Here is a 27,500-nt window from a genome sequence, read left to right as displayed (position 1 = left end):
TAAGTGTGTAACTGGAGAGTTTGGTGAACATCGGCTGAGATGTGTCACTGGAGAATGACAAAAAACTAATTTTGAGAAAAAGGCATTTAAAGATTTGTAATGTAAAAAATCAGACTTTTTTAGTGGAAACAACTATTTACTGACAATATCTCATCAAATCATTAGCAACAACAATACAAACCACCTAAATCACATCAAAACTTGTAAACACAGCATTTATGGCCTTTAACTGAGCAGAAAAACAGTCAAAACACATCTGAGTGTCAGAGCGCGTCACGTGATGCATCTGAACCAATCAGGGTGTCAGACATTGACATCAGCCAATGAGATTTCGCTTTTAGAGTTAAATGCCCATTGTACTTTCACCATTGGTTGCCGATTAAAAGGAAATGACCATATTTGGATCCGACAGCATTGTACAGGAGAGAGAGAGCGGTGTGTGTGATGATGGCGTGCAGACAGCGATGTTCATTTATAACGCCAACTTTTGTTGAATTTCGGAGAAATCTACAAACGCAAATAGACAAAGTTAGTAAAATAAAGATCTAAATGTGTATTTTGGACTTTTTTTCTCCACAAGTCTGAAAGAAGATGTTATTGAAGACAAATAGCCCAAAATCTCAAAATTGACCAGTGAAAAAAAAACGATGTTTTTGCCTGCCGTGTCTCGCCTTAATGTAAAAAAAATGTCATTCAATTGTAATTACCGCCTTTTTCTTTTCCTGCAATCACTCTATACAGTCCAACCAGATATCATTTTTGATATTGTTTTACGAGTGTGTGCAGGACACTATAGACATTTCTGTGTGTGAGGAGAGCAGAATAACGTAAATAAAGTGGCATATTATACCCCAAAATCCAGACGCTTTGAGCTGTTTGTCTGTAACTGCTAATGCTCTTTTTACACACACACTGAACACAACGAAGCATTGCTTGGTCACTGGTTGAGCTAAACTGGTATTATCTAATTGTGCAGTTAAATTTAACAGATATTCAACATAATTCGTGTGTGAGACAGTCTAACAGAAGATGGACAAAACCTGTCAAATAACCAGTTCTTCTCATATGTTATTACCATTTTCTAAACTATAGCGAATAAACTGTGGTAATGTGAGACATGTTGAAGGAGTCTGGATATATTTAGGTTTGACTGAACTTTAAATAGCCGTTGTGATCACATGATGCAACCCGAAGCAAAGAAGAAGCGCCTAACAATCCCTCAAAGTGACAGATCCTCCAGAACAACGTCATCAACGCAAGTCATTGGAAGTCGCGGTGTCACTCGCGGGCACGTGTGTGTGTTCAGGACGCGCGCAGGATCAGACACACACACTCAGATGGATGGGCCGCTGTGTGACTTTGACTGGGGGTCAAGCGGGACTGACATGACAGCTCCCGGCTCTCCCGAATGTGGCCTGCCCGCCTCTGATTGGTCCGTTATCGATCCCGACACCTTCCCAGCCGCATCGGCTGATCAAGCAATAAACTATTTGCTCGGTTTCCAACTCGCTCCAAAGAGGGGCAAGTGTGTGTGTGTGTGTGTACGTGTGTGTGGCTGCCTGAAGACCAACACATTATTGTAATGAAACGGTGTGTCTTGGTAGACTATAATCCTGGTAATAGGATTGAGTTGAGACACACATGTCAATACAAGCAAATGGGATTGTGTGCTTTTAGGCCTCAGATTGTCTTCCAGACTCATAATAGGTAATGTGGGGGGGGGGTGGAGAACATCAAGCCTACATGTTGCCCGATTAAATTAAAGATTAAAGTCTATTCAAGGTCTGATGTTCAGTTGCAAGCAGAGCGTTACGCAGGACGAGGTGTGGTGATGTTTACACACACAGTTCACAGCTCGCTCTGAGCCTGCGGTCCGTGTGTCGGGTGCACGGTCACCACAGGAGAACATGTCTGTGAGATGTGCTGTGTTCATCTGGACATGAGGATCCTGGGGTCCGCTTGAAGACAAGGCTCATACGGCAGAAGATAAGCACTGTTGATTAGGAATTGATGACTAGTTTCAGTTTTAGGCTATGTTTACACGGAAACGATCTGAAGAGAAAACGCAAAAGTGGCGTTGCGTTATCACTGTTTATTCTGCGTTTAGACGAGCGTTATGGGGGGGGGAAATCTGCGTGCATATGGTGACGCAAAAGTGTGTGAACTTGGATGTAGTGTGCACTCCAGGCGGCTAGGTGGCGATGTGGAGCACTGACAGTTAAAGAGACGCTGACACAGTTCTTCATGTTTAATACGGTAAAGCCGCTGCTTTAACCCTCGGCGCTCTTCACGTGTCGCTCAAAAATGACAGAATTTATTTTTTTTTGTCAATGAAATTAATGCTATATTTTAGTTTGATTATGTTTTGTTATTTTCCTGTACTGGCGCATGCCTGTGACGTAAACGCGTACGCGACGCCTTCACTGTCTAGCAGACTTTTGCGTTTTTACCGTTTTTACCCTTTAGACGGGAACGCGACGGTGGAGCGTTTTTAAGATTTCCACTCTGGAGGCGGTTTCACTTTTTTGCGTTTTTAAGCCCCAAAAACGCCGTCGCCGTGTAAACGAAAGACACATCCGATCAAATATTGTTACGCTTTCACCCGCGAGCGTTCTCGTGTAAACAGGGCCTTAGTCACATCGCTGTATGCCTTCTCGGGCAGATACAACTGTTCTGTAGAAGCAAATGGACAGAAGCGTGAACGGAGACCGGCGGGTCCAACAGAGCTGAACTGAACTTTGGTCTGAGCAAACCAAGAGGAAAAACTTGTTGCAAGTCTTGTTATCTAGAGGAGGCAGCCCAACAATACAGCTTCTAGCCAACACACACCTCGTCAGCTCATTAATAGACACTCAGACGAGGGGCTATTTGCATAAACATAGCTACTACTTTACTTTATTTTATTTATAAAGCACTTTACAGACCGAAGTGCTGTACAATCACCAGCACACAAACAAACCACACATAAAAACAACATGCATACTGTAGTACTGTGTTAAGCGTCGCCCACTGTGTCCCCCTGTGGTGAAACTTCAGCATTAATGTTGTTTATATATGATATATGTGGTGTTTTTAATACGCTTTAACACACACCATGTGTAAGTTCATAAGTGGACAGCATTGCTGAGTATTTTCTGCTTAAAACTGCAGTGAACCAAAGACAGTCTCAAAAACACGGTTTGAAATCGCTGGTGTTTCTGACGTCACACACTACCTTGTAACCAATCAGATCAACGTGTGATCGTCAACCAGTGGATCTCTGAGTGAGTGAGTGGAGGCAGGGCTCATTTGCATATTCATAGAACCGCGCATACTAAATGAGGCGAGGGTGTCGAGTTACATTCAAGGTATTTTAAGGCATGAAGAATTTTTTTTTTCAAGGAAAAAACATAAAAAATATGTCATTTTGATGATTAAAGATGAGTTTTAAGGGATAAAATGATCGACTTTAAAACTGTGTGTATTAAGAACTAGTCTGACCAACTAGTAATTAACCAAGGTGCCTTATCGGCCACTGAAATGGCGCGGTCAGATAAAGGAGACATCCAAAATGTGTATTGTTGGGGCAAAGGTCGGGATCCCTGATCTAGAGAAAACCCTTGAATAAGAAGAGGGGTATTGTCAGATATATCCACAGGGCAACAGTGCATTTGCTACACGAGCGGATCGTTCTAGGCCGAGAGCTCCAGCAGACTCAGAGACGGCACATGTGACGCCCATCGAGGAAAGCACTCCCGCAGCCTGACTGAACTGGTTCTCCTCTCAACCTGCAGGTCCTAATCACCAATTATGAGCCCATTAGGGCGTCTGGCAGCTCGTGGCGTCCCGGCGCAGCAGAAGGGGATCCGGGTGTGGACCTCTGGCCCGCTCCTCTCGCTCCGCTGAGCGCCTGTCAGCGCCGGCCTGATCGCAGCCGTGTACCGGCAGATAACAACACCTGACCTAACAACCGGTTACCGGGGGACGGTCGCCGCGCCGACAGGCCTCATCACAGCGCCACAGCGGCCGCTCGGGGGGACGAGACTTCATTAAAGAAGAGCGAGAGAACGGGTAATGCCTCTGTAGTGCGCTAATAGAAGCAGAGCCCTCGTTAGCCAGACTCGTGGAAAGATCCATCAGCGGCATCGCCTGCGTTCACAAGAGCGCTGAGCGCGAGAGATCCAGCCTCCGTAAGGACGCTGGGTGAGTTATCTCACAGGTGAGGCGCCAGACACTCGCCAATGCACAGAGGAACTTGTTAAAGTCCCCCTTTTAGAGCAAACCGTCGGCTAATGTACGACTGTCGGGCCGTGGTCAAAAGTTCAGCCCCTGCATATGTAAAAAGGTAGCGTAGCGCCCGAGGCAGAATCCCGGGGAAAATAATTGCGCTAAACTGCTGAAAGCGCGCGGTCAGATGGCGGCCCGGGTCCCGATGAAGCGGCGGTGGAGGGGGGGGGGGGGGCGTGATTTTCCCAGCAGCTTCACGTCCCAAAGCATCAAGCAGCGATTAGATGCCACAACACCCAACCGGCCAAGAAATGTCAGACCGAACATGCTAAAGCAGCTGTTTGACTACACAAATGAAAAGGTTACGGAGGCTTCGGGGACGGATAGTACTCCACATAACACCACACAGGACGGATCAAACATGACCTTTTTCGACATTGAGGAAAAAATACACTTAAAGCATAACTGATCTAAACCAAAAATGCTTGTACAATCTTTATATGAATGTCTGGGGATTTCTTGGATTTGGATTTCTGAGCAAGTAACATAAATTGCTACGTTTTGTTGTTTCTAGACCGATTCTGGCGAGTCATTATATTAAATTTCATGCGCTACGCTTCATAACACAACAGGATATCCTGGTTGCAAATCATTTTTCACATCCAAATGATTCACCGAGGGCATATTTGTCAAATTTGTGTTGCTTCTCAATAAATCGGGACAAATGGATCATTGCACAATATTTCACTTTTGTGATATAGAGAATTATCTTCTTTTTTTTGGGCAAGAAAAAAACACATACTGTTGAAGTGTGCAAATCTTTATAATTATGTATAGTTTCAGTCAAAAACAGTCTAGGACACAATACACACCTTTTATACACTGCACTGTATGTCTGAAGTGCATCGTGAACCAATACCAGATCGAGTCATTATTGCACTCTAAAAAATACTGGGTTGTTTCAACCCAATTTTGGGTCAAATATGGACAAACCCAAACGTTGGGTTAAAAATGTCATTTAAAAATTTAACCCAACGGCTGGGTTTGTCCATATTTGACCCAAAATAAAAAAATGTTGGAGTGTATAGTAATAATGATAAATAGGGCTGCACGAGGGGGGGGGGGGGTCTAACTGTGAATTTTCTGGGTAAAATTGTGATTGCCTTTATTACTGTATATAATACTATAAATGAATATATTATCTGGCTATTTCTGTGATATAAAGACGTGTGAGATCAGAAAAGGAAGTTGTTTCAAACTCTCAACATTATAAAGTAAGCGGAGTAAATGTTCTCTTCTGTTGGCTTGTAAACGATTCTCATCAGAAGTTTGGAGAGATGTTGGGAGAGATGTTGGGAGAGATGTTGGGAGAGATGTTTGGAGAGATGTTTGGATGTTTGGAGAGATGTTGGGAGAGATGTTTGGAGAGATGTTTGGATGTTTGGAGAGATGTTGGGAGAGATGTTGGGAGAGATGTTGGGAGAGATGTTGGGAGAGATGTTGGGAGAGATGTTTGGATGTTTGGAGAGATGTTTGGAGAGACGTTTGGAGAGATGTTTGGAGAGATGTTTGGAGAGATGTTTGGAGAGATGTTTGGAGAGATGTTTGGAGAGATGTTGGGAGAGATGTTTGGATGTTTGGAGAGATGTTTGGAGAGATGTTTGGAGAGATGTTTGGAGAGATGTTTGGAGAGACGTGTTCTTTATGTAAAAAAAAGCACATTATTATAAGTGACTCAATCTCACAATACTTGCACAGATGTAACGGCGTTTACTGGCAGAAAGCCGCTCTGATCACACTGCTGCGCTTCAACATGAAACACACACTTCATCTTTGTGAGTTCATAATCGTGAAGCTAATCGCAAATTCAATTTTATTTTGATTAATCATGCAGCCCTAATAATAATAATAAATTTGTTAAAATTGTATCCTGAATGGTACACTATCCTCTGTGGAGAGCAGTGTTGGGGGAAATGCATTACAAGTAACTTGAGTTACGTAATCGGATAATTTTTTCAAGTAACTAAGAAAGTAACGCATTACTTAAAAAACTTTACAACAAAATATCTGAGTTACTTTTTCAAATAAATAACGCAAGTTACTTTGTTTTCCCACTTATTGACTGACAGCTCTCCTGTCCTCATGTTGAGACAAATCAAAGTGCAGAGGTGTGTGTGTGTGTGTGTGCGTGTGTGTACATGATGTTTATTGTAGTTCTAGACTAAATGTGAGCATTTACTCATCTCACTTGCACAAAAAAATATTCAATATTCCTCAAAATGAATAAAATCAGTGAAATGCAGAATCAGAATACTATGCAAACCTCCAAATAACTAAATATGTGACATAAAACATAATTTTTTATGCATTTAATCTCACTTTATTGACCAATGTACTTGCTTCTGACCTTCGAGGATTCAGTTTAATAAGCAGAAATGACTATAGATAGATAGAAAGATTTGCTTGTTTGCTTTCTGTACACAGTTCCTTCAGTCTGAGGATTATTATTTCACTTTCGGTGTGAAAGGGTCTTTACATTTGCCCAAAAATATAACTTTTGTGTTATAAAAAAAAGTTAACGTAACGCATTACTTTTCTAAAAAAGTAACTAAGTAACGCAATTAGTTACTTTTCAAGGGAGTAACGCAATATTGTAATGCATTGCTTTTAAAAGTAACTTCCCCAACACTGGTGGAGAGTAATGTTTACTCTGGCCGGATGACCGGATGAAAGATCAGAGCCGCCGCTCGTCTCCACGAGGACAACACGACTCCGCTCTTATCAAAGCTGAACACATCTGGAGATCAGCTAATGCTCCACTGCAGAGATGAACGGCGGATCATATCTGATGGACAGATTACAGATGAAGAGTCCTGTGAGTTTAACTCAGATATCAGTCCTGCCTCTTACCCAATGATTTTATATTCACTCAGCAAAACTGAACATTATCTACAAATTACAAGATCAGATGATGATACTCGGCTTCATGAATTACACTGAAACGTCCTTTGCACTTTAATATGGCATATCAATTTGATGGTTTTTTAAATCTGCGATATGTGACCCTGGATCACAAAACCAGTCACATGATGCACGGGTAATAGCAACTATACACTCTATGGGTCAAAATTATCCATTTTTCTTTCATGCCAAAAATCATGAGGATATTAAAATCATGTTCATGAAGATATTTAGTAAATTTCCTACCGTAAATATATAAAACATGTATTTTTGTGAGTGAATGCAGCACAATCGTGAACATAAATGCACAACTTTAAAGGAGATTTTCTCAATGTTTACATTTTTTTGCTCCCTCAGATTCCAGATTTACAATAGTTGTGTCTCGACCAGATATTGTCCTATCCTAACACACCACACATCAATGAAGAGATTATTTATTCAGCTTTCATGTTATGTATGAATCTTAATTTTTTTTTATACTCATAAGACTGGTTTTTTGGTCCATATTAAGAAAACAAAATGTATTAATAAAATGATTATTAAATAGTTTGTTTGGTTTTATGAAGGCTAATCTTACATTATCATCCAGTAATTTGCGATGTTTGATGCATCTATGCATCAAACCATTAAGAAACGCTAAACTAAATGGAAGTGTCCCACTCAGATGCAATAAAACAGCAAAATAAGAGGTTTTATTCTAGATTTGCGCAGTTATAAATCACCTACAGCTTCTGGAGAAGACAAAGGCATTTACTGCGCTTGGGTGTAATATCGTCCCGGGCTCTTCCTGTCAACATTATGCAGAGCTGTGCAGCCTTGAACAATTTCCCAGCATCCCATATGAGACTGCAAGCAATTAAAACGATACCATCTTCATAGCCTCATGACCAATAAATAAAGTACAGCAGTGTTTCGTGTTAAGTTCACTAATATCTGAGAACGGGAGAGAGGCACATCAACACCTCGCCAAGAAGTAGGGCTGTCCTCAGTGTGTGTCTGAGTCATAAACACACTACGTTCATTAAAGGTGGAGAAATAACACACAAATAAATAAAATAATAATTATTATTATTATTAATAATAATAATAAAAAGGCACAATTAATTCGATAACACTGTTAAATGTAATCCCAAAATGTATATAGATTTTTAGGTCTTGATTCCTAAATTAATTAGCAAAATTGAAAATAACATAATTTAGACATCATATAATAATTAGTAATATATAATTTATTAAATATGTATATTTAGTATAATATAAATTATATATATTATAAATTAGGGCTGTAAACGATTAATCGTGATTAATCAAATCCAAAATAAAAGTTTGTGTTTACATAATATGCATGTATATATTTAAGATAAATTTGTTATTTATATATAAAATAGTTATATTTATATATAATATAAATCATATATAAAAATATATATGCAGTATATAAATGCAAATATTTCTCAAATATATACATGCATGTGTGTGTATTTATATATACAAAATAATTATACACACACATATATTATGTAAACACAAACTTTTATTTTGGATTCGATTAATTGTTTACAGCCCTATTATAAATTATAATATATATCAACTTGTAAAAATGTCATAAATATTGTGCTTCTTGTTCAAAACTAATAACGGTCTCATCAACAGACAAAAGCACGAGGACTCAAACTAGCAAATCACAGCTCAGAAACGGCTTGATCCATCAAACATGACTGACAGCTGGAGAAATGAGCCGGTCGGAGTTATTATGACTGGGCTGTGCGCATAAACTTATGACATATTCATACTTATCTCTTTAATACTTAATCAAATCTCTTGAAATACTCAACACCACTGCCTTCAGAGTTTTCAACCGAAATTAAAACAAAGACTACATCAAATGCATTGTGTGGCCTAAAGCATATCAGAAGCGGAAGGAAGTGCTCCAGGTGCGAGACAGGCAGATACTTTATGATTTATGAGGATGTTGAATTTTATAGTTTGTCTCTGTAAGTGTGTGTGACTCGCCTCTTCGGGCTAAAACTCAGAGAGTTCCCTACAGGAAGAGCTGCCCGCCTGATTTATGCAGCGCCGGGGTGTACGAGCAGCGTTACGGCAGCGTGACACACACACACACACGCACACACACTTCGCACAGCCACTGAAGAGGAGTGGACCAGCATTACACATGCGACAATCAACAACCTTTTTTTTTGTCCGCCCGGGACCCCAATACAGTAAAACTGCACATTTTAGAGTGGCTTTTTATTGTGGACAGCCTAAGGCACACCTGTGCAATAATCCAGCTGTGTAATCATCATCTAGATATGCACACCTGTGAGGTGGAGGATCATCTCGGCGAAGGAGAAGTGCTCACTAACACAGATTTGTGAACAATATTTGAGAGAAATAGGCCTTTTGTGTACATAGAAAAAGTATTAGATCTCTGAGTTCAGCTCATGGGGGCAAAAACAAAAGTGTTGCGTTTATAATATTGTTCAGTGTAGTTAATGCAAAAAATGCATTCAATAATAATTATGGATGCACATTAATTATGGATCCATCTCGGTTATTGGCCAATATTAGAATGATTTATTGACTGATTTATTTATTTACACAAATCATTCAAAAACACTGTTAAATGTAATCCCAAAAGTAATTTATAGTATAGATGTCATACTGTACATTGTAAGGTTGGAAAGCCTAAATTAACTTTTAGTGTTTTCATTTATTTAAACAAAATCATTTATATAAAGCCATTTATTGTCATTCATTTATTATCAATCATTTATTGGCTATCACCCATTAAATTGTGTGTGTGTGTGTCTACATATATATACTATATATATATATATATATATATATAATAAAGCATGCTTGATTAATAATAATAATTTAATGTATAACAAAAATCCACAAAATATCATTAAAATTGTTAATAAAAGAAGCATAAGTGTTTGCATTGCACTGCTGCTTCTCTGTTGTTTTCATGTAAACAGGTTCTAGATGGATGATTCTCACACAAGACACATCGTTCCTAAAATGAGGTTCTCGACTTCAAAGTAGTGTAACTAAAACCGTGTCTCGAAGCCTTGCCTCTTTCTCTTTTCCACCGCTCGTGTTTTTAAAAGCAAAGCCGTGTTCTGAGCGAGCAACCCTTTAGGGTGTTGTGTTAGCGAGACACTAACATCAAACTCTGCTGGAATTAGCTGTACAGCCGCTCTACGGTGCGCTTGAAGACAGCTCGGCGTGTGCCGTGTGTTATGAACACCAGTGGCCTTCTGCTGAAGAGGTCTCACACATCCTCAATCCTCACACTGCATCATGGGACAGAAGGGAAACGCTCTTACCATGGACTTGGTGAAGGGTCGTGCGAAGGTGAAGAGCAGGGTCATGAGCCACCAGCTGCGGTGGATGGCGGTGTACATCATGTTCCCAGGATGCAGTGCGTTGCAGGTGACGCCGAAGGGTGCCATGCGGCGGTTCAGCTCGCTGGAGAAGAGGACGTTGCAGAGTTTGGCACGGTTGTAGGCCAGCATTGACCAGTACTGCTTCTGCGGGGGGGACAGCAGGTTCAGGTCCACCTTCCCACACGTGTCCATCAGATCCGTGAACCTGCAGAAACAACAACCAGCAATGAACATTACGGGTGTAACACTATATATCGTGCCACAATACAGTGCTTAGCATAAGTTAGCCTAATAGAAATAAAACCATGCCGATCTCCAGGTGTGGTGACGGGTGTGTGAGGATGTGCGGCTATTCTAATCCCAAAGGCCGAGGGAACTTTATCAGGATCATAGTGTCCCGGATCCAAGAAATAACTGGCCTTTAAAAATATAAATCTGCCTCTTATTTAACACAGGGGTGTGCTGACTTATGCACACTGTGTTTTACGGAAGAACATTTATTTATTTACCACACATTATTCATTCACAAAGAAAATTGGTGTCCTTAAAGGTTGGAGTTTTCCAATTTTTTTAAATTACGGCATTAAGATCAAATCCCAAACGATGCTTTTTTATTCCTCTTTTTGGTCAGCTTTAGCATGTGTGTGTTCACTTATGCTTAGCACTATATATAATGTTGAATATAATGTATAATAATGCAATGGGGGGGATATCTGTGGGTCCTGATAATGCCAAATGTCTGATGTTACCAGTAAAAAGTGGCCAACATTATTTTAAATATATCTAGTCAGTGAAAGAGCACAAGTATATATTAATCTAAAATAATTCTGTATTTTCATCTTCAGAATCATGAATATTGTTATTCTGGCGTCTCTATTGTCCTGTGCTTTGGGTTTCCAGCAACAAGTCCAAGCCTTTTCATTTACACACACAATGTAATACCAAATTTAACATTTCAAATCAATAATTTTTTTTTTACCTTTTACCATATGTCTTGGAGAATCGCAATAATATTGTATCGTGAGTTCAATATCGTGATATGTATCGAATCGTGACATGAGGGTATCGCTACACCCCTAATAAATATAAAGACAGTTAAAAAGACACTTAAAAAACACTATATGGACAAAAGTATTGGGATACACCTGTTGAATATTGAACTTGACCCGTTCAATCAGACCCATTGACACAGGTGTGTAAAATCAAGCACCTACTCATCAGTCTGCATTAGCAAACACTTGTTCTGAAGAGCTCAGTGAAGTCAAGCACTGTACACTGTGATAGGATGCCTATGCGATTACATCCCTGCTAGATATTGCATGGTCAACTGTGAGTGGTATTACAGGAATCTGGAAACGTTTTGCCACGTAAAGTCATAGCGAACAGGTCACCGAGAGGTCACACAACACCTGTGCAGCGGGAGCTTCGTGGAGTGAAAAAAAAATACACGGCCGTCGGGCCGCGGGCCGGGTTCGGGCAGATAATTCATGTTGATGTGTCGGGTTAGATCGGGTCCGGGCTTTTAAAGCCACGGGCCGGGTCGGGTCGGGTTGTAATTTTCAGGCCCGCTGAGAACTCTAATGCGAATATGCATTCGAACATGACGTGAAATATCCATAATCGAACTATAAATAAACTATCCGGTTTTTAAAGTGCCATTTTTTACAGTCTATGATTAGACCGTTTGTTTTTATTTTATGGTTTGCCCTCTCAGCCAGTAGCGGCGCTCTAAACGTATTGTAGCGTAAGCCCATGACCAAATTAAGCGAATAATAGCCCATAGCCTCCCTGTTTTGAAAATGGAAGATAACACAGAACGGCCAGCCCGAGCGGACAATTACGACCCCGACTCATCTAAAAAGTAGTGTCTGGAAATACTTTGGGTTCTACACCGTAGATGGTAAAGTAACCGTTAAAGATAAAGTTCTTCTCTCAACACTGACGGACAGATACCTGTGTGTGCCAAGCTCCGAACGTGTGTTCTCCACCGCGGGGAACATCGTCAGTAAAAAGAGAGCCGCACTTGACCCAGATCAACTTGATAGATTGGTGTTTCTAGCGATCCTGCTGCGGTTTAAGTTGTCACATTATTGTTTGTGCCGTGCTGTTCCGATTCTGTTTTTTCCTTCCATGTAGCCTAATTTTGTGATTGGCTATGCATAGGCACTTCATAAAGATTAAGTTGATAACCTGCTGTTTTAAACATTAAGTCAACATTTTTTTGAGTCCTGTTTATGACTGTCAGACTGTTAATAAATTTGTGATTGAATTTCCGTTACGGTGGTTCTTGGGGGGGCTCGTAGATATTCTAATAAATTCGAATACATTTCTTGATATTTAATATCCGTTCAAATTAGATTTTTCTCAAAAGTAGCAGCCATAGTTTGTGTGTGTGTTTTGTCTTTTGTGTCTTCTTTTGTTTGGTTTGGTTTTGTTGAAACAGAAGTCTACAGTCACACAAACGGCTCGGTTCCTGGCATTCTTCAAAATATAATTTTTCATGTTCCACAGAATAAAGACATTCATTCAATGCAAGTAAATGATTGATGAAAATTTAGGGGTGAACTAAAAAGAATGAATGTAAATGGTCAATATTGAACAAATGGACAACACTGATTTCCCGTCGCCGTAAGTTGCGGGAACAGCCTCCGGAACGCGAGCCGATGGAGAAATGAACTAAATGAGCTTTGGCAGGCCAGGTCTGGCTTCATGCAAATCAACGCTACGACATGACGTTCTTTAATTGGCTCTGACTAAGCTGTTAAACGCCAGATGTTTGACAAGGCCCCTGAACACAAGGCGCTGTGTTTTCTCGATGTGTCCTTGTGTGTGTGTAAACAACAGTCCCAAGAAACTGCAGTGAAATGAATTGTCCCTCCCCTAGTGCGGATCCGAGTGTGTTCAGCGCCCGCACTCGCATTCAGAGTTTACCTCTTAATTATGTGCTTTACATAACAACCAATCAAAACGTCACATTCACTGTATGACAAGCTCAGTGCGGCGCGTGTTGCTGTTTGACACGCTACATCTCTGCTTGGGTACACACAACATCTGCGGGCATCGCGTCGCTGCAAACACTAAAGTTTAAAGTCGTATGGACCACTTTTCTGATATTTAAAAACATATACATGCATAATTAATAGTTATTCCTTATTAATATAATATGATCCATGCATAATAAATAATATTTTATTATATTCTTTTATTATTATTACCATGCATCACTATTAAATTTCAAGTGCCGTGTGACAGTGAACATTATTTAATGTTTTTTTTATATTTCCTTTCATGCAGTGTAATATCGCTGGTAGTGAGTGCAAAAGATAGGTAAAGTTTAAAATAGCAGATAAATGGAGTTATTGACTCTGAATAGAAATAATTGATTCTGAACTGTTGAAATGTGTCGTCAGTAATTGCCGTCTCACTTCCTGCTGAGGTTTGTAACTAATTTGCATAATGTCAGTCTATGGTCTTGATTGGCTGAACAGTGTCTCTTAGCCCCGCCCTCAAACACTAGTGTATCTGAGACTGAAGAGTTCGTGTTCATGTCGAGAAGACGCTGTTTTCTGCTGACAAAGCAAATCCACTTTGATGAGATTGATACGTTAAAACCCACGCCATCGTCACTGTTCGTATCACTGTGATCGAGAGCTGAGGTTCAGATATGATAATGAGCGTTTGGTTTATGACCAATCACAACAGACTGGGTCATCTGACCAATCAGAGTAGAGCAGACCAATCACAACAGACTGGGTCATCTGACCAATCAGAGCAGAGCAGACCAATCACAACAGACTGGGCCATCTGACCAATCAGAGCAGAGAAGACCAATCACAACAGACTGGGTCATTGACCAATCAGAGCAGAGTAGACCAAATCACAACAGACTGGGTCATCTGACCAATCAGAGCAGAGTAGACCAAATCACAACCATCTGACCAATCAGAGCAGAGCAGCTCTCGGTTTAGAGCGAATGAATCCTTGATTGAACCGTTTAAAAGACACTGTGAGAAAATATCTGATTCTGCGATGGATATTATGAGAAAATTACCTCTGATTCATGTAAAACTATTGTAGGATATCCAAAACAAAATCAGGAACCTTTAAAATAGCATAATAGGGGCACTTTAAAAGTCATTTTATGTTCCATGGAAAAAGAAAATCCGGTTTGGAACGACATGAGCATGATATTTTTGGCTGAACTATCCCTATCAGTTTAACAGTAATATATCCATCCGCACTATCCTCTGCACATGTTGACTCGGTCATCATCTCACGGCCAGGATAATCCACACGTTTGCCCAGTAGAGGCGTTCGGGGGTGCAAAGAGTGTGTGTTCAGAGCAGAGGTATGGAAAGGTCAGGTCAGGCTGGTGTTTAATGACCGCAGGATCCGGCTTTAAAGAGACTGAAGTATAAAAGCGGGAGTTTTCAGAGGCGAGGTTCCCGTCCAACTATCCTGTCTCGTGTTTGGAGTCGGCAGGAAAATGCCAACGCGATCTGTCACTTAAGCCCCAGTGCTACAGCGCAGATAAACGTCCCCGCTGAACACATTTCAGTTTGACACCCTCAATTTCCCTCATCCCCCCGCTTTCAGCCGCTCGTACAGTGGTGTCAAGGTTTAACGGCTCTCGCGGCTTTGGGAAATATAATCTCTTCCTGGGTCAGAGGTCGGATGGTGAGCTCAAAAGGCCACATATTAAAGGCAGTGGGACTGATAGAGATGAGGAGGTGAGGATCAGAAATGATCAGGTGTGGTAGAGAACGGGAAATCAACTGTTAAAGTTAAATGGAGGAGTTACTGCGATTACAAGTAAGTGATTTTACAGTTGGGGAGAGTGAATTGAGACCGTGTAAGACACACGGGGCTTGTTAATCTAATGGACCCTCACTCTCAGAGTCCAACATGTTCTTCAAAGCGCTTCTTATTTAATAGTCATGTAACAGGAACCGTTAGCTCTCTCTTTCTGCATACTATCTGCACTGCACTTATAGTACATCCCACGGTAATGGACCTGATGTATCTTGAGATCATTTCCTGAGGCTGGGATTGGTTCTCCTGCACACCTGATCCAGATATAAGACCGCCCCAAACACTCAACCAACGCCATTATTGTGCCATTGTGTGTTTGATCGCGTACCACTGCGCTATTACTTCGCATCATCATCGTCGCCGTCTTGTCTAGTGTCGTATCATAGAGATTGTGAGGGATCATTTGAGATTGTGTTTGTGATAATTCTTGTTAACTTGACCCACGTCTGATTGACAACGATTTTGGATTCTACTTTGCATTGTTTGCAACGGACTTGTATCTCCTGTAAATATTTTTGTTGTTGTATTTATATATATATCTTTGCCAAATTAAGGGCGGTAGGGGGTTAATCAAAGATTGTTTTGTTTGTTATTTCGTCCTTGTCTGCCGCTGACGATAAACCCTTTTGAAAATAAAACTTGGTAGTGAGACTCATTCTTCTTCCCCTGTTACGCTGACCCCTAGCGGGGGTTTGAGAGTCTCCATCACAAATAGATGAAATCAATCTGGACAAATGAGCGACAGAGACTGTTGACGAAGCAACAAATATACATATTAATGTACATAAACATGGATGCTTCAGAAATGAACTGAAGTAAGAGATGTGAGGTGTTTCTGACCTGTGTGACTCCGAGGACACCACCACCACACGGGCCGGGGCCGAGAGCCGCAGGACGTCCAGCAGGAGCTGCACCAGGTAGAAGTGAGCGAGATGGCAGATCTGGAAGGTGGACTCCAGCCCGTCCTCTGTTAGTCTCCAGGGCTGAGTGCAGACGCCTGCGTTACACACCAGCACGTGCAGAGGCCTTCAGAGACAGGGACACAGCGGCGCTCAATGAGGGACAGCAACTCATGCTGCAAACAATCATTGTGTTAGTAAAAGCAAAACCACAAATAAACCATGAAACTAAAACAAAACAATAGATAACTAAAACTAAACAAAACTAGAAGAAAAAAAAAACTAAAAAAAAAAAAAACTTAAAAAAAACATAAACGACACACAAACAATAAAAACAAAACAAAACACAACCCAAAGGAAAAACAAACAACACCAAAACAATAAAAACAAAGCAAAAAACAAACCAAAAGAAAAACATAAACATAAAAAACATTAAAACAAAAAAAAAACAATAAAACAAAAAACAATCAACAAAAACCAAACTATAAACAAAAAAACTTAAACACCAAATGAAAACACTAAAAGTAAAAACAAAACAATAAAAGCAAAACAAACGAAACAAAAAACCTAAAGCTAAAACAAAACCATAAACAACACAAAAAAACAAACCAAAAGCAAAAAATAAAGTAAAAAAAAAAAAAAAAAAAAAAAACTAGAACGAAAATCAAACAAAACAAAAAATTCCACCAAAACAAAACCACAAAAACCTCCCAAACGAAAGCAAATGACAGATGTAACAGAAATGCTTCTGAATGGAAGTGGGACTGAAACCCACGCGCTCAGGTCTGTCCAAGGTCAGTGTGTGAGCCGTCCATCAGCGCGAGGAACCAGATTTCCAGATCTTTCTCTTTGACAGAGTCGCTCCAGTGGTCCCGAAACCACGGCCATACAGCAGAATAATCGCAATCCACCCCACCAATTTTTAATTTCTTCCATTAGAATTAATTACGAAGCCCACAGGCAATTTGTGTACTTCATATTTAATACTGCCTGCACTATTAATTAAAAACTGGTTGCTGGAAAATTAATGGAGGAATTGTTATGCCCCAGCTTTAATGAGTCTTCTCTATGACATTAAAAAAAAGTACACTTCACATTTCCCTTCAGGTTCTATGTGGAAAGCAGCGTGCATCAGTGGGAACGCACGGCATTATGGGAAATGTGCGGAGGCCACGGTTACACATGTGCTTCATTAGAAACACGCAGCAGCGAAACAAACAAGCACAACACGGGTTACAAGCACAATACAGTGTTTTAATATTTATTGTGCCGCATTATCTATTTATTATTATATAATTATTATTTATTATTACATAAAGCTTTCCATCTGAAATACAGCATGACATGAAAACAAGACTCAATGCTCCTACATGATCACATTTAATAAAGAAAACTAATGTAAGCGGTTTATAATAATATAATATAATATAATATAATGCACATCCGAGGTTGTAATGCAGATGCGATATTATATGTATTCATATATAATATAAATAAAAATGGTAAAACAATAAATATATAATTAAAATAAATATGTATTAAATTGTATAATATTTTATTTAATGCTTTTCAATATATCAAAATATTCTTCATATTTTTAACATTTCGTATGGATTTTTATATAATATAAATGTAACGTATGTTTAATAATATTTCATACATACAGTGAATATAATTTTTTTTTAATCATATTTGAACCTTTGCACCTTTCATGTAAATATTACAACTTATGCAAGCTCACTGAAAGCCAAAGTGACACTTCAGAGATAAACCCTCGGCACGACTGACAGCATAAGTGTTCACCCCCTGAAGAACAGTCGAGGCAGAGTTCATCACAGCACTCGTCCGCTTGGGCAGGACGATCCGCTTGGCACATCTTGACTAGGGAATATTTTCCCAAATATGCTTTTCTTGGTGAAAGCGTCCCCGATGTGTGTAACTGTGAGGCCTCTCCTGCACCCGGCCCTCTTCAGGTCCCTCACTACTATAGTCTACTGCAGGATTCAGGCCAGGGCAAACTCTCATCTTTCTATGCTGAAGCCTTTCTTTTTTTGATGTCGTGTTTTCGATGATTGTCACTCTCAAACGTGAAAGTTGTCTTCATTTACAGCTTTCTATCAGACGCCAGAAGACTGTGCCAGAACCGGACTGGACCTGGAGACACTAGCCGCGTTTCTATTAGCCATCAAATTGCGAATTGAAAATGCGCCCAATGGATACACGTAAATATGCAAAAACTTCCATTAATCGAAAAAGAGTTGTTACGCTCGCATGAGGTGTTTTTTCAGGCAATTCGAAAAATAAATATTTCCCAAAACTGCAATGGAAACTGCAAAAAATGTTTTTTGAGCATTTACAGTCACCTGACGTACAGTGGGAAAAACAAGTATTTGATACACCGCCGATTTTGCTGGTTTTCCAACTTACAAAGCATGTAGAAGCCTGTAATTTTTATCATAGGTATTCTTCAACTGAGTTCCAGAAAAAAATCCAGAAAATCACAAAAATCCAGAAAATCACATTGTATGATTTTTAAGTAATTAATTAGCATTTTATTGCATGACATAAGTATTTGATACATCAGAAAAGCAGAACTTAATATTTGGTACAGAAACCTTTGTTTGCAGTTACAGAGATCATAGTTCATTGCAGTTCTGGACCAGGTTTGCACACACTGGGATTGTGGCCCACTCCTCCATACACACCTACTCCAGATCCTTCAGGTTTCGGGGCTGTCGCTGGGCAATACGGACTCTCAGCTCCTCCAAAGATCTTCTATTGGGTTCAGCTCTGGAGACTGGATAGGCCACTCCAGGACCTCGAGATGCTTCTTACGGTGAGATTCCTCAGTTGCCCTGGCTGTGTGTTTCGGGTCGTTGTCCTGCTGGAAGACCCAGCCACGACCCATCTGAGGACCCATCCTTACTGAGGGAAGGAGGTTGTTGGCCAAGATCTGGTGATACATGATGGCCCCATCCATCCTCCCCTCAATACGGTCCAGTCGTTGGTCCCCTTTGCAGAAAAGCATCCCCAAAGAATGATGTTTCCACACCATGCTTCACGGTTGGGATGGTGTTCTTGGGGTTGTACTCATCCTTCTTCTTCGCAAAAACACGGCGAGTGGAGTTTAGACCAAAAAGCTCTATTTTGTCTCATCAGACCACATGACCTTCTCCCATTCCTCCTGTGGATCATCCAGATGGTCAGTGGCAGACTTCAGACGGGCCTGGACATGCGCTGGCTTGAGCAGGGGGACCTTGCGTGCGCTGCAGGAGTTTAATCCATGACGGCGTAGTGTGTTACTAATGGTTTTCTTTGAGACTGTGGTCCCAGCTCTCTTCAGGTCATTGCCCAGGTCCTGCCGTGTAGTTCTGGGCTGATCCCTCACCTTCCTCATGATCATTGATGCCCCACGAGGGGAGATCTTGCATGCTGCCCCAGACCGAGGGAGATTGACCGTCATCTTGAACTTCTTCCATTTTCTAATAATTGCGCCAACAGTTGTTGCCTTCTCACCAAGCTGATGCCTATTGTCCTGTAGCCCATCCCAGCCTTGTGCAGGTCTACAGTTTATCCCTGATGTCCTTACACAGCTCTCTGGTCTTGGCCATTGTGGAGAGGTTGGAGTCTGTTTGATTGAGTGTGTGGACAGGTGTCTGTTTGATTGAGTGTGTGGACAGGTGTCTGTTTGATTGAGTGTGTGGACAGGTGTCTGTTTGATTGAGTGTGTGGACAGGTGTCTGTTTGATTGAGTGTGTGGACAGGTGTCTGTTTGATTGAGTGTGTGGACAGGTGTCTTTTATACAGGTAACGAGTTCAAACAGGGGCAGTTAATACAGGTAATGAGTGGAGAACAGGAGGGCTTCTTAAAGAAAAACGAACAGGTCTGTGAGAGCCGGATTCTTACTGGTTGGTGATCAAATACTAATGTCATGCACTTGTTCTCCCCGCTGTATATATACCGTATTTTCCGGACTATAAGTCGCTCCGGAGTATAAGTCGCATCAGTCAAAAAATGTGTCATGAAGAGGAGAAAAACATATATAAGTGGCATTTATTTAGACATTTGTTTCACAAAATCTAAGACCAAGAACAGACATTTAATCTGGAAAGGAGAGTTATTCAACTACACAATAGCAGAACAACAGCTGAATAGTGTCCGGCATGTTAGCGTAACACATTAACAGTTATTCAGCTGCACAATAGCATAAAGAATATATACCTGAGGCTGAATAGGCTAAACTAACATTAGCCAGCGAGTCCAACAAGTTACCGGTTAGCAAGTTCACCAAGCTCCCGATCTCACTCCTCAACACTGAATACATTGAGTTCTTCCTCGGTGTCGCTTCTGAACAACTCTGCTAACTAGAGCGCCCTCTCGCGGCTGTAGACGGTAATGTTTTCTCTTGGTTCATCTCAGTCAGTATGAATTAATTTTGATATATAAGTCGCACCTGACTATAAGTCACAGGACAGCCAAACTATGAAAAAACGTATAGTCAGGAAAATATGGTATATATATATGTACATACACACACACACACACACACACTCACTCACACCCGAGAGAGCCGTTCACCTCCCGCTGGAGAACATGACCCGCTGGAAACATCTGTGGAGGAAACTGATCTACTCTCCAACACTGACTGACACTCACACACACACACACACTCACAGATCTCTCTGGGACTTAATGAAGCGTGGACTCAAAAAGAGGGAGTGATTGTACCTGCGAGAGAACACCATTAAACTTTATGACTTTCACGCTTGTGTTTGAGAGCGTGTAATGGAAGAGGAGCATGTCTGTGAAGCTCGTGAGCAGGAGATAACGGATCCCACGAGTGACACACGGAAAACACCCGGAAACCAGGAACACAACACAACACTTCAGCGGACGCTCATTCCTTAACATCACGATGCATCAAATGATTGAGCTGTATCCAAACCAGGCCTTGAACGACTTCAGATTTTTTAAAAGTCAACATTTATGTGATGAAAGTCGAGTCGACTTGTGATGACGTCATTAATGAACAAAATAGCCTGAACCTCGAGCTGAGACTGGGACAGATATGGCGTATGACACAGCGCTCCAGATGGATGGATGTGTGGATGGATGGGTGGATGTGGATGGATGGATGGATGGATGGATAGGTGGATGGATGGGTGGATGTGTGGATGGATGTGTGGATGTGTGGATGGATGGGTGAATGGACGGATGGATGTGTGGATGGATGTGTGGATGAATGGATGGATGGGTGGATGGATGTGTGGATGGATGTGTGGATGGATGGGTGGATGGATGTGTGGATGGATGGATGTGTGGATGGATGGATGTGTGGATGTGTGGGTGGATGGATGGATGGATGGATGTGTGGATGGATGGATGTGGATGGATGGATGTGTGGATGGATGGTGGGATGGATGGGTGGATGGATGGATGGATGGATGGGTGGATGGATGGATGTGTGGATGGATGGATGGGTGGATGGATGGATGTGTGGATGTGTGGATGTGGATGGATGGATGTGTGGATGGATGGATGGATGGATGTGGATGGATGGATGTGTGGATGGATGGATGTGTGGATGGATGGATGTGTGGATGGATGGATGTGTGGATGGATGGATTGATGTGTGGATGGATGGATGTGGATGGATGGATGTGTGGATGGATGGATGTGTGGATGGATGTGGATGGGTGGATGGATGGATGTGTGGATGGATGTGGATGGGTGGATGGATGGATGTGTGGATGGATGGATGTGGATGGATGGATGGGTGGATGGATGGATGTGTGGATGGATGTGGATGGATGGATGTGGATGGATGTGGATGGATGTGGATGGATGTGGATGGATGGATGTGTGGATGGATGTGTGGATGGATGGATGTGTGGATGGATGGATGTGGATGGATGGGTGGATGGATGGATGTGTGTGTGGATGGATGGATGTGGATGGATGGATGGATGGATGGATGTGTGGATGGATGGATGTGGATGGATGGATGTGTGGATGGATGGATGTGTGGATGGATGGTGGGATGGATGGGTGGATGGATGGGTGGATGGATGGATGTGTGGATGGATGGATGGGTGGATGGATGGATGTGTGGATGTGGATGGATGGATGTGTGGATGGATGGATGGATGGATGTGTGGATGGATGGATGTGTGGATGGATGGATGTGTGGATGGATGGATGTGTGGATGGATGGATGTGTGGATGGATGGATGGATGTGTGGATGGATGGATTGATGTGTGGATGGATGGATGTGGATGGATGGATGTGTGGATGGATGGATGTGTGGATGGATGTGGATGGGTGGATGGATGGATGTGTGGATGGATGTGGATGGGTGGATGGATGGATGTGTGGATGGATGGATGTGGATGGATGTGGATGGATGGATGGGTGGATGGATGGATGGATGTGTGGATGGATGGATGTGTGGATGGATGTGGATGGATGGATGTGTGGATGGATGGATGGGGATGGATGGGGATGGATGGATGTGTGGATGGATGGATGTGGATGGATGGATGTGTGGATGGATGGATGTGGATGGATGGATGTGTGAATGGATGTGGATGGATGGATGTGTGGATGGATGGATGTGGATGGATGGGTGGATGGATGGATGTGTGTGTGGATGGATGGATGTGGATGGATGGATGTGGATGGATGGATGGATGTGGATGGATGGATGTGTGGATGGATGGATGGATGTGGATGGATGGATGTGGATGGATGGATGGATGGATGTGGATGGATGGATGGGTGGATGGATGGATGGATGTGTGGATGGATGGATGTGGATGGATGGATGGATGGATGGATGGATGGATGGATGGGTGGATGGATGGAGGTGGATGGATGGATGGGTGGATGGATGGATGTGTGGATGGATGGATGGATGGATGGATGGATGGATGGATGGATGGATGGATGGATGGATGGATGGATGGATGGATGGGTGGATGGATGGAGGTGGATGGATGGATGGGTGGATGGATGGATGTGTGGATGGATGGATGGATGGGTGGATGGATGGATGGATGTGTGGATGGATGTGGATGGATGGATGGATGGATGGATGGGTGGATGGGTGGATGGATGGATGGATGGATAAAAAACTCTTGGACCAGTAAACCAAGAGTAAATTACCAATAAACCACATAGAAACCACCCATAAAAAAACTAGAAACCATGCAGCAAAACTCTGTGATAGTGTTATGCAGACCACAAGAACCATTCACATTTACTTCAGAAAATACACACACAAAACATCAAGCTATAGTTTTGAAGCTCTTCCTTTGAGCCGAAAAAAACTACAGACAGTGGCCCTGATGATGCAATGGAGGTATTTTAAGATATCGTACTTATCGTACTAAATCTCTCTCTCTCTCTCTCTCTCTCTCTCTCTCTATGTAATTTCTCCGGTTGATTTGGAAATGGGCCTCTGTGGGAAGCAGCGTTGTTGTTTGCATGATAATCCTACTGTTGTGTCTTCTGATTTAACATCTGCGGCTCGCACACACTCGTTCTGAGACGCCCCCCCGCCAGGCGTGTCTTCATAAGCAAAAAGCTAACAAATGGTTTTAATAGCTTAGGCCACATAATGTAAAAACTCCCTTTAAACTTATTAATGCGATCAGGGGGGTCTTCCACAAATGTGCAATTTACGTGTCAGGGCGAGCGGGGGCGGAAACGAGCGAACCGGGAGGAATAACGCTCCATACTTACTTTAAAGAACCCCCAGGGCACGACCTTTGACCTGAGAATAATCTCTGCCCATAAAAGAATGATTGCTTTTGTCTCCCTCCACTCCGGCCGGCCGTCATTAAGAGCTGCGTTTATGGGCCGCCGAGAAAATGTGTGGCTAACAGAGAGATGCTTTAAAATAGACAGACACACATAAACGGTGTTACACAGACGGCACCCACAAACACACGGTCATTAGCAAAGCCACGACGGGCACGAGTAATTCTGCGGAGACACTGATAACACACACACACACACACTGTAAAAGACTATTCTCACAGCGCTAAGGTTTTATGGGCAATGAGATGTTAAATATAAATGATGTACATCTATGGATCTCTTTGTTATGAAGTGTTTTTTTCTCGCTGCATGCAAGGCTCTTAACTGGCATCGATGGTTCCATGAAGAACCTTTATCATCCAAGCAATCTTTACACTGCACAAAAGATTCTTAATATTATTAAAATGTTCTTCAAAAATATATATATTTTAAGAAAGGTTCTTTAGGGAACTAAAAGGGTTCTTCTGTGGCATCTCTGACATAAGTTTATATCGGTCGTCGTCACATTTAAAAGCAAAATCAGTTTAAAGAGAAAACGGGAGGTGCACAAAATGTATGTAGAACGCGTACAACATAGCATTAACATTTTTAATATAGCAAAGTCTCTTTTAGCAAAGTGAGTTCAGTCAACGGCCGTCCAAGTACAGCTGCTGTTGTCCTGTCTCGGTCTATAAACCTGCCATTGCAACAGCAGTGCTATTCGTATTGTTTATATATATAAACCATGTGCTATTATATACACACAATATATACAATGTAATATATACATTTCATATTTAGTTGTCAGCCATTACATTTTTACCAATGTGTTGTGCTTTCCTTTTAGAGGATTCCATGAAAGAAGTTATTCATCTGGACCATCTGACCAATCAGAGCAGAGCAGACCAATCACAACAGACTAGGCCATCTGACCAATCAGAGCAGAGCAGAGTAGACCAATCACAACAGACTGAGCCATCTGACCAATCAGAGCAGAGTAGACCAATCACAACAGACTGGGTCATCTGACCAATCAGAGCAGAGCAGAGTAGACCAATCACAACAGACTGAGCCATCTGACCAATCAGAGCAGAGCAGAGCAGACCAATCACAACAGACTGGGTCATCTGACCAATCAGAGCAGAGGAGACCAATCACAACAGACTGAGCCATCTGACCAATCAGAGTAGAGCAGAGCAGACCAATCACAACAGACTGGGTCATCTGACCAATCAGAGCAGAGGAGACCAATCACAACAGACTGAGCCATCTGACCAATCAGAGCAGAGCAGAGCAGACCAATCACAACAGACTGGGCCATCTGACCAATCAGAGCAGAGCAGAGTAGACCAATCACAACAGACTGGACCATCTGACCAATCAGAGCAGAGATGATATGACGTTTCTCACTAGCAAGTAATAATGGCGCTGTTCTTGAAGCAGATAAACTTACAGATTCAATCGTAGTAGAACTATAGTTGTCTCCTCCCAAGGTGAGTCTTTGTTTTCTAGGCTTACAGAAGGCTATGTTTTGAATGTACTTACATGATTCGTCAATCATAACATAAAAAAAAATGTATAATCATATCAATCATATTCCTTTGGAATTTGGGGGGGGGGGGGGCATTGTGGAGAGGGACATCTCATAATAACAAACAAAACAAAGCATTTATTGTTAAAAACAAAAATCATCCACTACTGATATGTAGAGTTATCTAGTTTTAAATGTGTGTATTTATATAGTTAGCCTATATGTTATTTCATTGTTAGCTTATCAATAAACTGTTCCTGCAATAGGAGTAGATCATGTGATTTACCATAGACAGCTCGACTGACACACAAGTATACAAACTTTTCTACAATAATTCGAATATAACTAGTTCTGGAGAGAATATTTGCATTGTTCTGTTGCATATCCGAGTCGCTTTATTGCATTCCTCTCGGATTGAACACCTCGAGTCAGGAATCTGTCCACAAGCAATCAATACACACGAAATGAAACATCACAGGCGATCAACACACTTCACAGCAGACGGAGTTAAACACCACAGAACCCGACGAGAACAAAGGGATGATAAGTGTGTGGAAATGTGTTTCCCGTGCCCACCTGAACACACTGAGGGCGAAGAACAAAGAGAGAGGAAAGGAATGAGCGAGCGGGGCAAAGCAGGGTGGGGGTTTACCAGCGCTACAAAAGAAAAGTGTGTGTGTGTGTGTGTGTGCGTGCTTGCGTGTGCGTGTGTGTGTGAGTGTGTGTGTGTGACTGAGTGCGTGTGTGTGCGCGTGCGTGCGTGCGAGCGAGCGAGTGTGTGTGTGTGTGCGCGTGTGAGTGTGTGTGTGTGTGTGTGTGTGTGTGTGTGTGTGTGTGTGTGTGTGTGCCGGCAGACATCTCGACGGAAACAGAAACAGGGAGGCGTGTTGTGGTCTCACCAGCTGCCTTCTGCCATTCACACCTGAGCACCTCTCCATTCTGATGAGAATTAATCTACTCCACCTCCTCCGGGACACACACTCACACACACACACACATCCTGGGAACCGCTAATGAAGAAATACAACCTTGGCCAGCGAGAGAGAGGATATTCATCCATTCATTCCCTCACGCGCTCGGGTGTGATCGGGTCACATGCGCACGAGGAGTGTGTGGAAGTGTTCGCTGGAGAGCATGAGGTCATCAGAGGTCATCCGGCTAAAGACATTTAGATGTGTTTCATACGCAGGACTGGGGATCTGAACAATGGTTTAGGTCAAACCTTGCTTCTAAACACCTCTCTGTAGTGTAAACAAACCCCAAGAGCTTATATTTGCTTTCACACAAACAAAAGTGTATTAAATGTTAAGTGTCGGTTTACTTTGAAGCGTTAAAGCGTTGCTTTTATGTGCAGAGTCTCAAACCTTTCACTGCAACTATCCTGAGCTGTGAAGTGAAGACAAATATAAGAACTGGACGATTCAAAGCGCCAGGGAGAAAGCACTCTCAATCCCCACACACACTTTGGGTCACTGGGCCAAATAAATGCTTCGGGTCCCAAACTAACAGCTTAATCTCTCCCTCTTATTAACGGCTAACAGCTTCCATTAGGATCTGACCAGCCCAGATGTGTTAGTGAGGCTGAGGACAGGCCAGGGAAAGATCTGCACAAACCCGAACTGGCACTTCAGCCGTCAAGCCTCGACACACGAGGAAAGCGCAGATGCATTCACACACACACACACACACACACACACTAGCGATACACAAATATGAGGAATACAGACCCAGATCAGTTCTGCCATGTGCTTGGCTCTGCTCCAAAACCCGGATACACAACATCTTCAGATAAACAATTCACAAAAAAGTGAAACAAAACAATTCACAAAAATCAAAACAATACAAAACAAAAACAAAACACAAGAAAACAGCGGGAAAAAAACACACAAAAAGC

At 41.9% G+C, this 27,500-nt stretch overlaps 1 protein-coding gene across 1 annotated transcript in view; it reads right to left on the bottom strand.

The window, feature by feature from the left end:
• wwox (WW domain containing oxidoreductase) overlaps positions 1–27,500 on the bottom strand; it is a 236,378-nt gene that overhangs the window by 134,926 nt on the left and 73,952 nt on the right. Inside the window, exons 7-8 of the mRNA XM_079603341.1 lie at positions 16,215–16,400; positions 10,503–10,767 (exon numbers count right to left, since the gene is read on the bottom strand). Of these exons, the coding sequence (XP_079459467.1) occupies positions 10,503–10,767; positions 16,215–16,400 (451 nt within the window). The remainder of the gene's footprint in view (positions 1–10,502; positions 10,768–16,214; positions 16,401–27,500) is intronic.

This window comes from Phoxinus phoxinus (assembly GCF_949152265.1).
Source record: "Phoxinus phoxinus genome assembly, chromosome: 25".
NCBI lineage: Eukaryota > Metazoa > Chordata > Actinopteri > Cypriniformes > Leuciscidae > Phoxinus > Phoxinus phoxinus.
The sequence above is the reverse complement of the archived record's forward strand: the minus strand, read 5'-3'. Positions and strand labels throughout refer to the sequence as shown.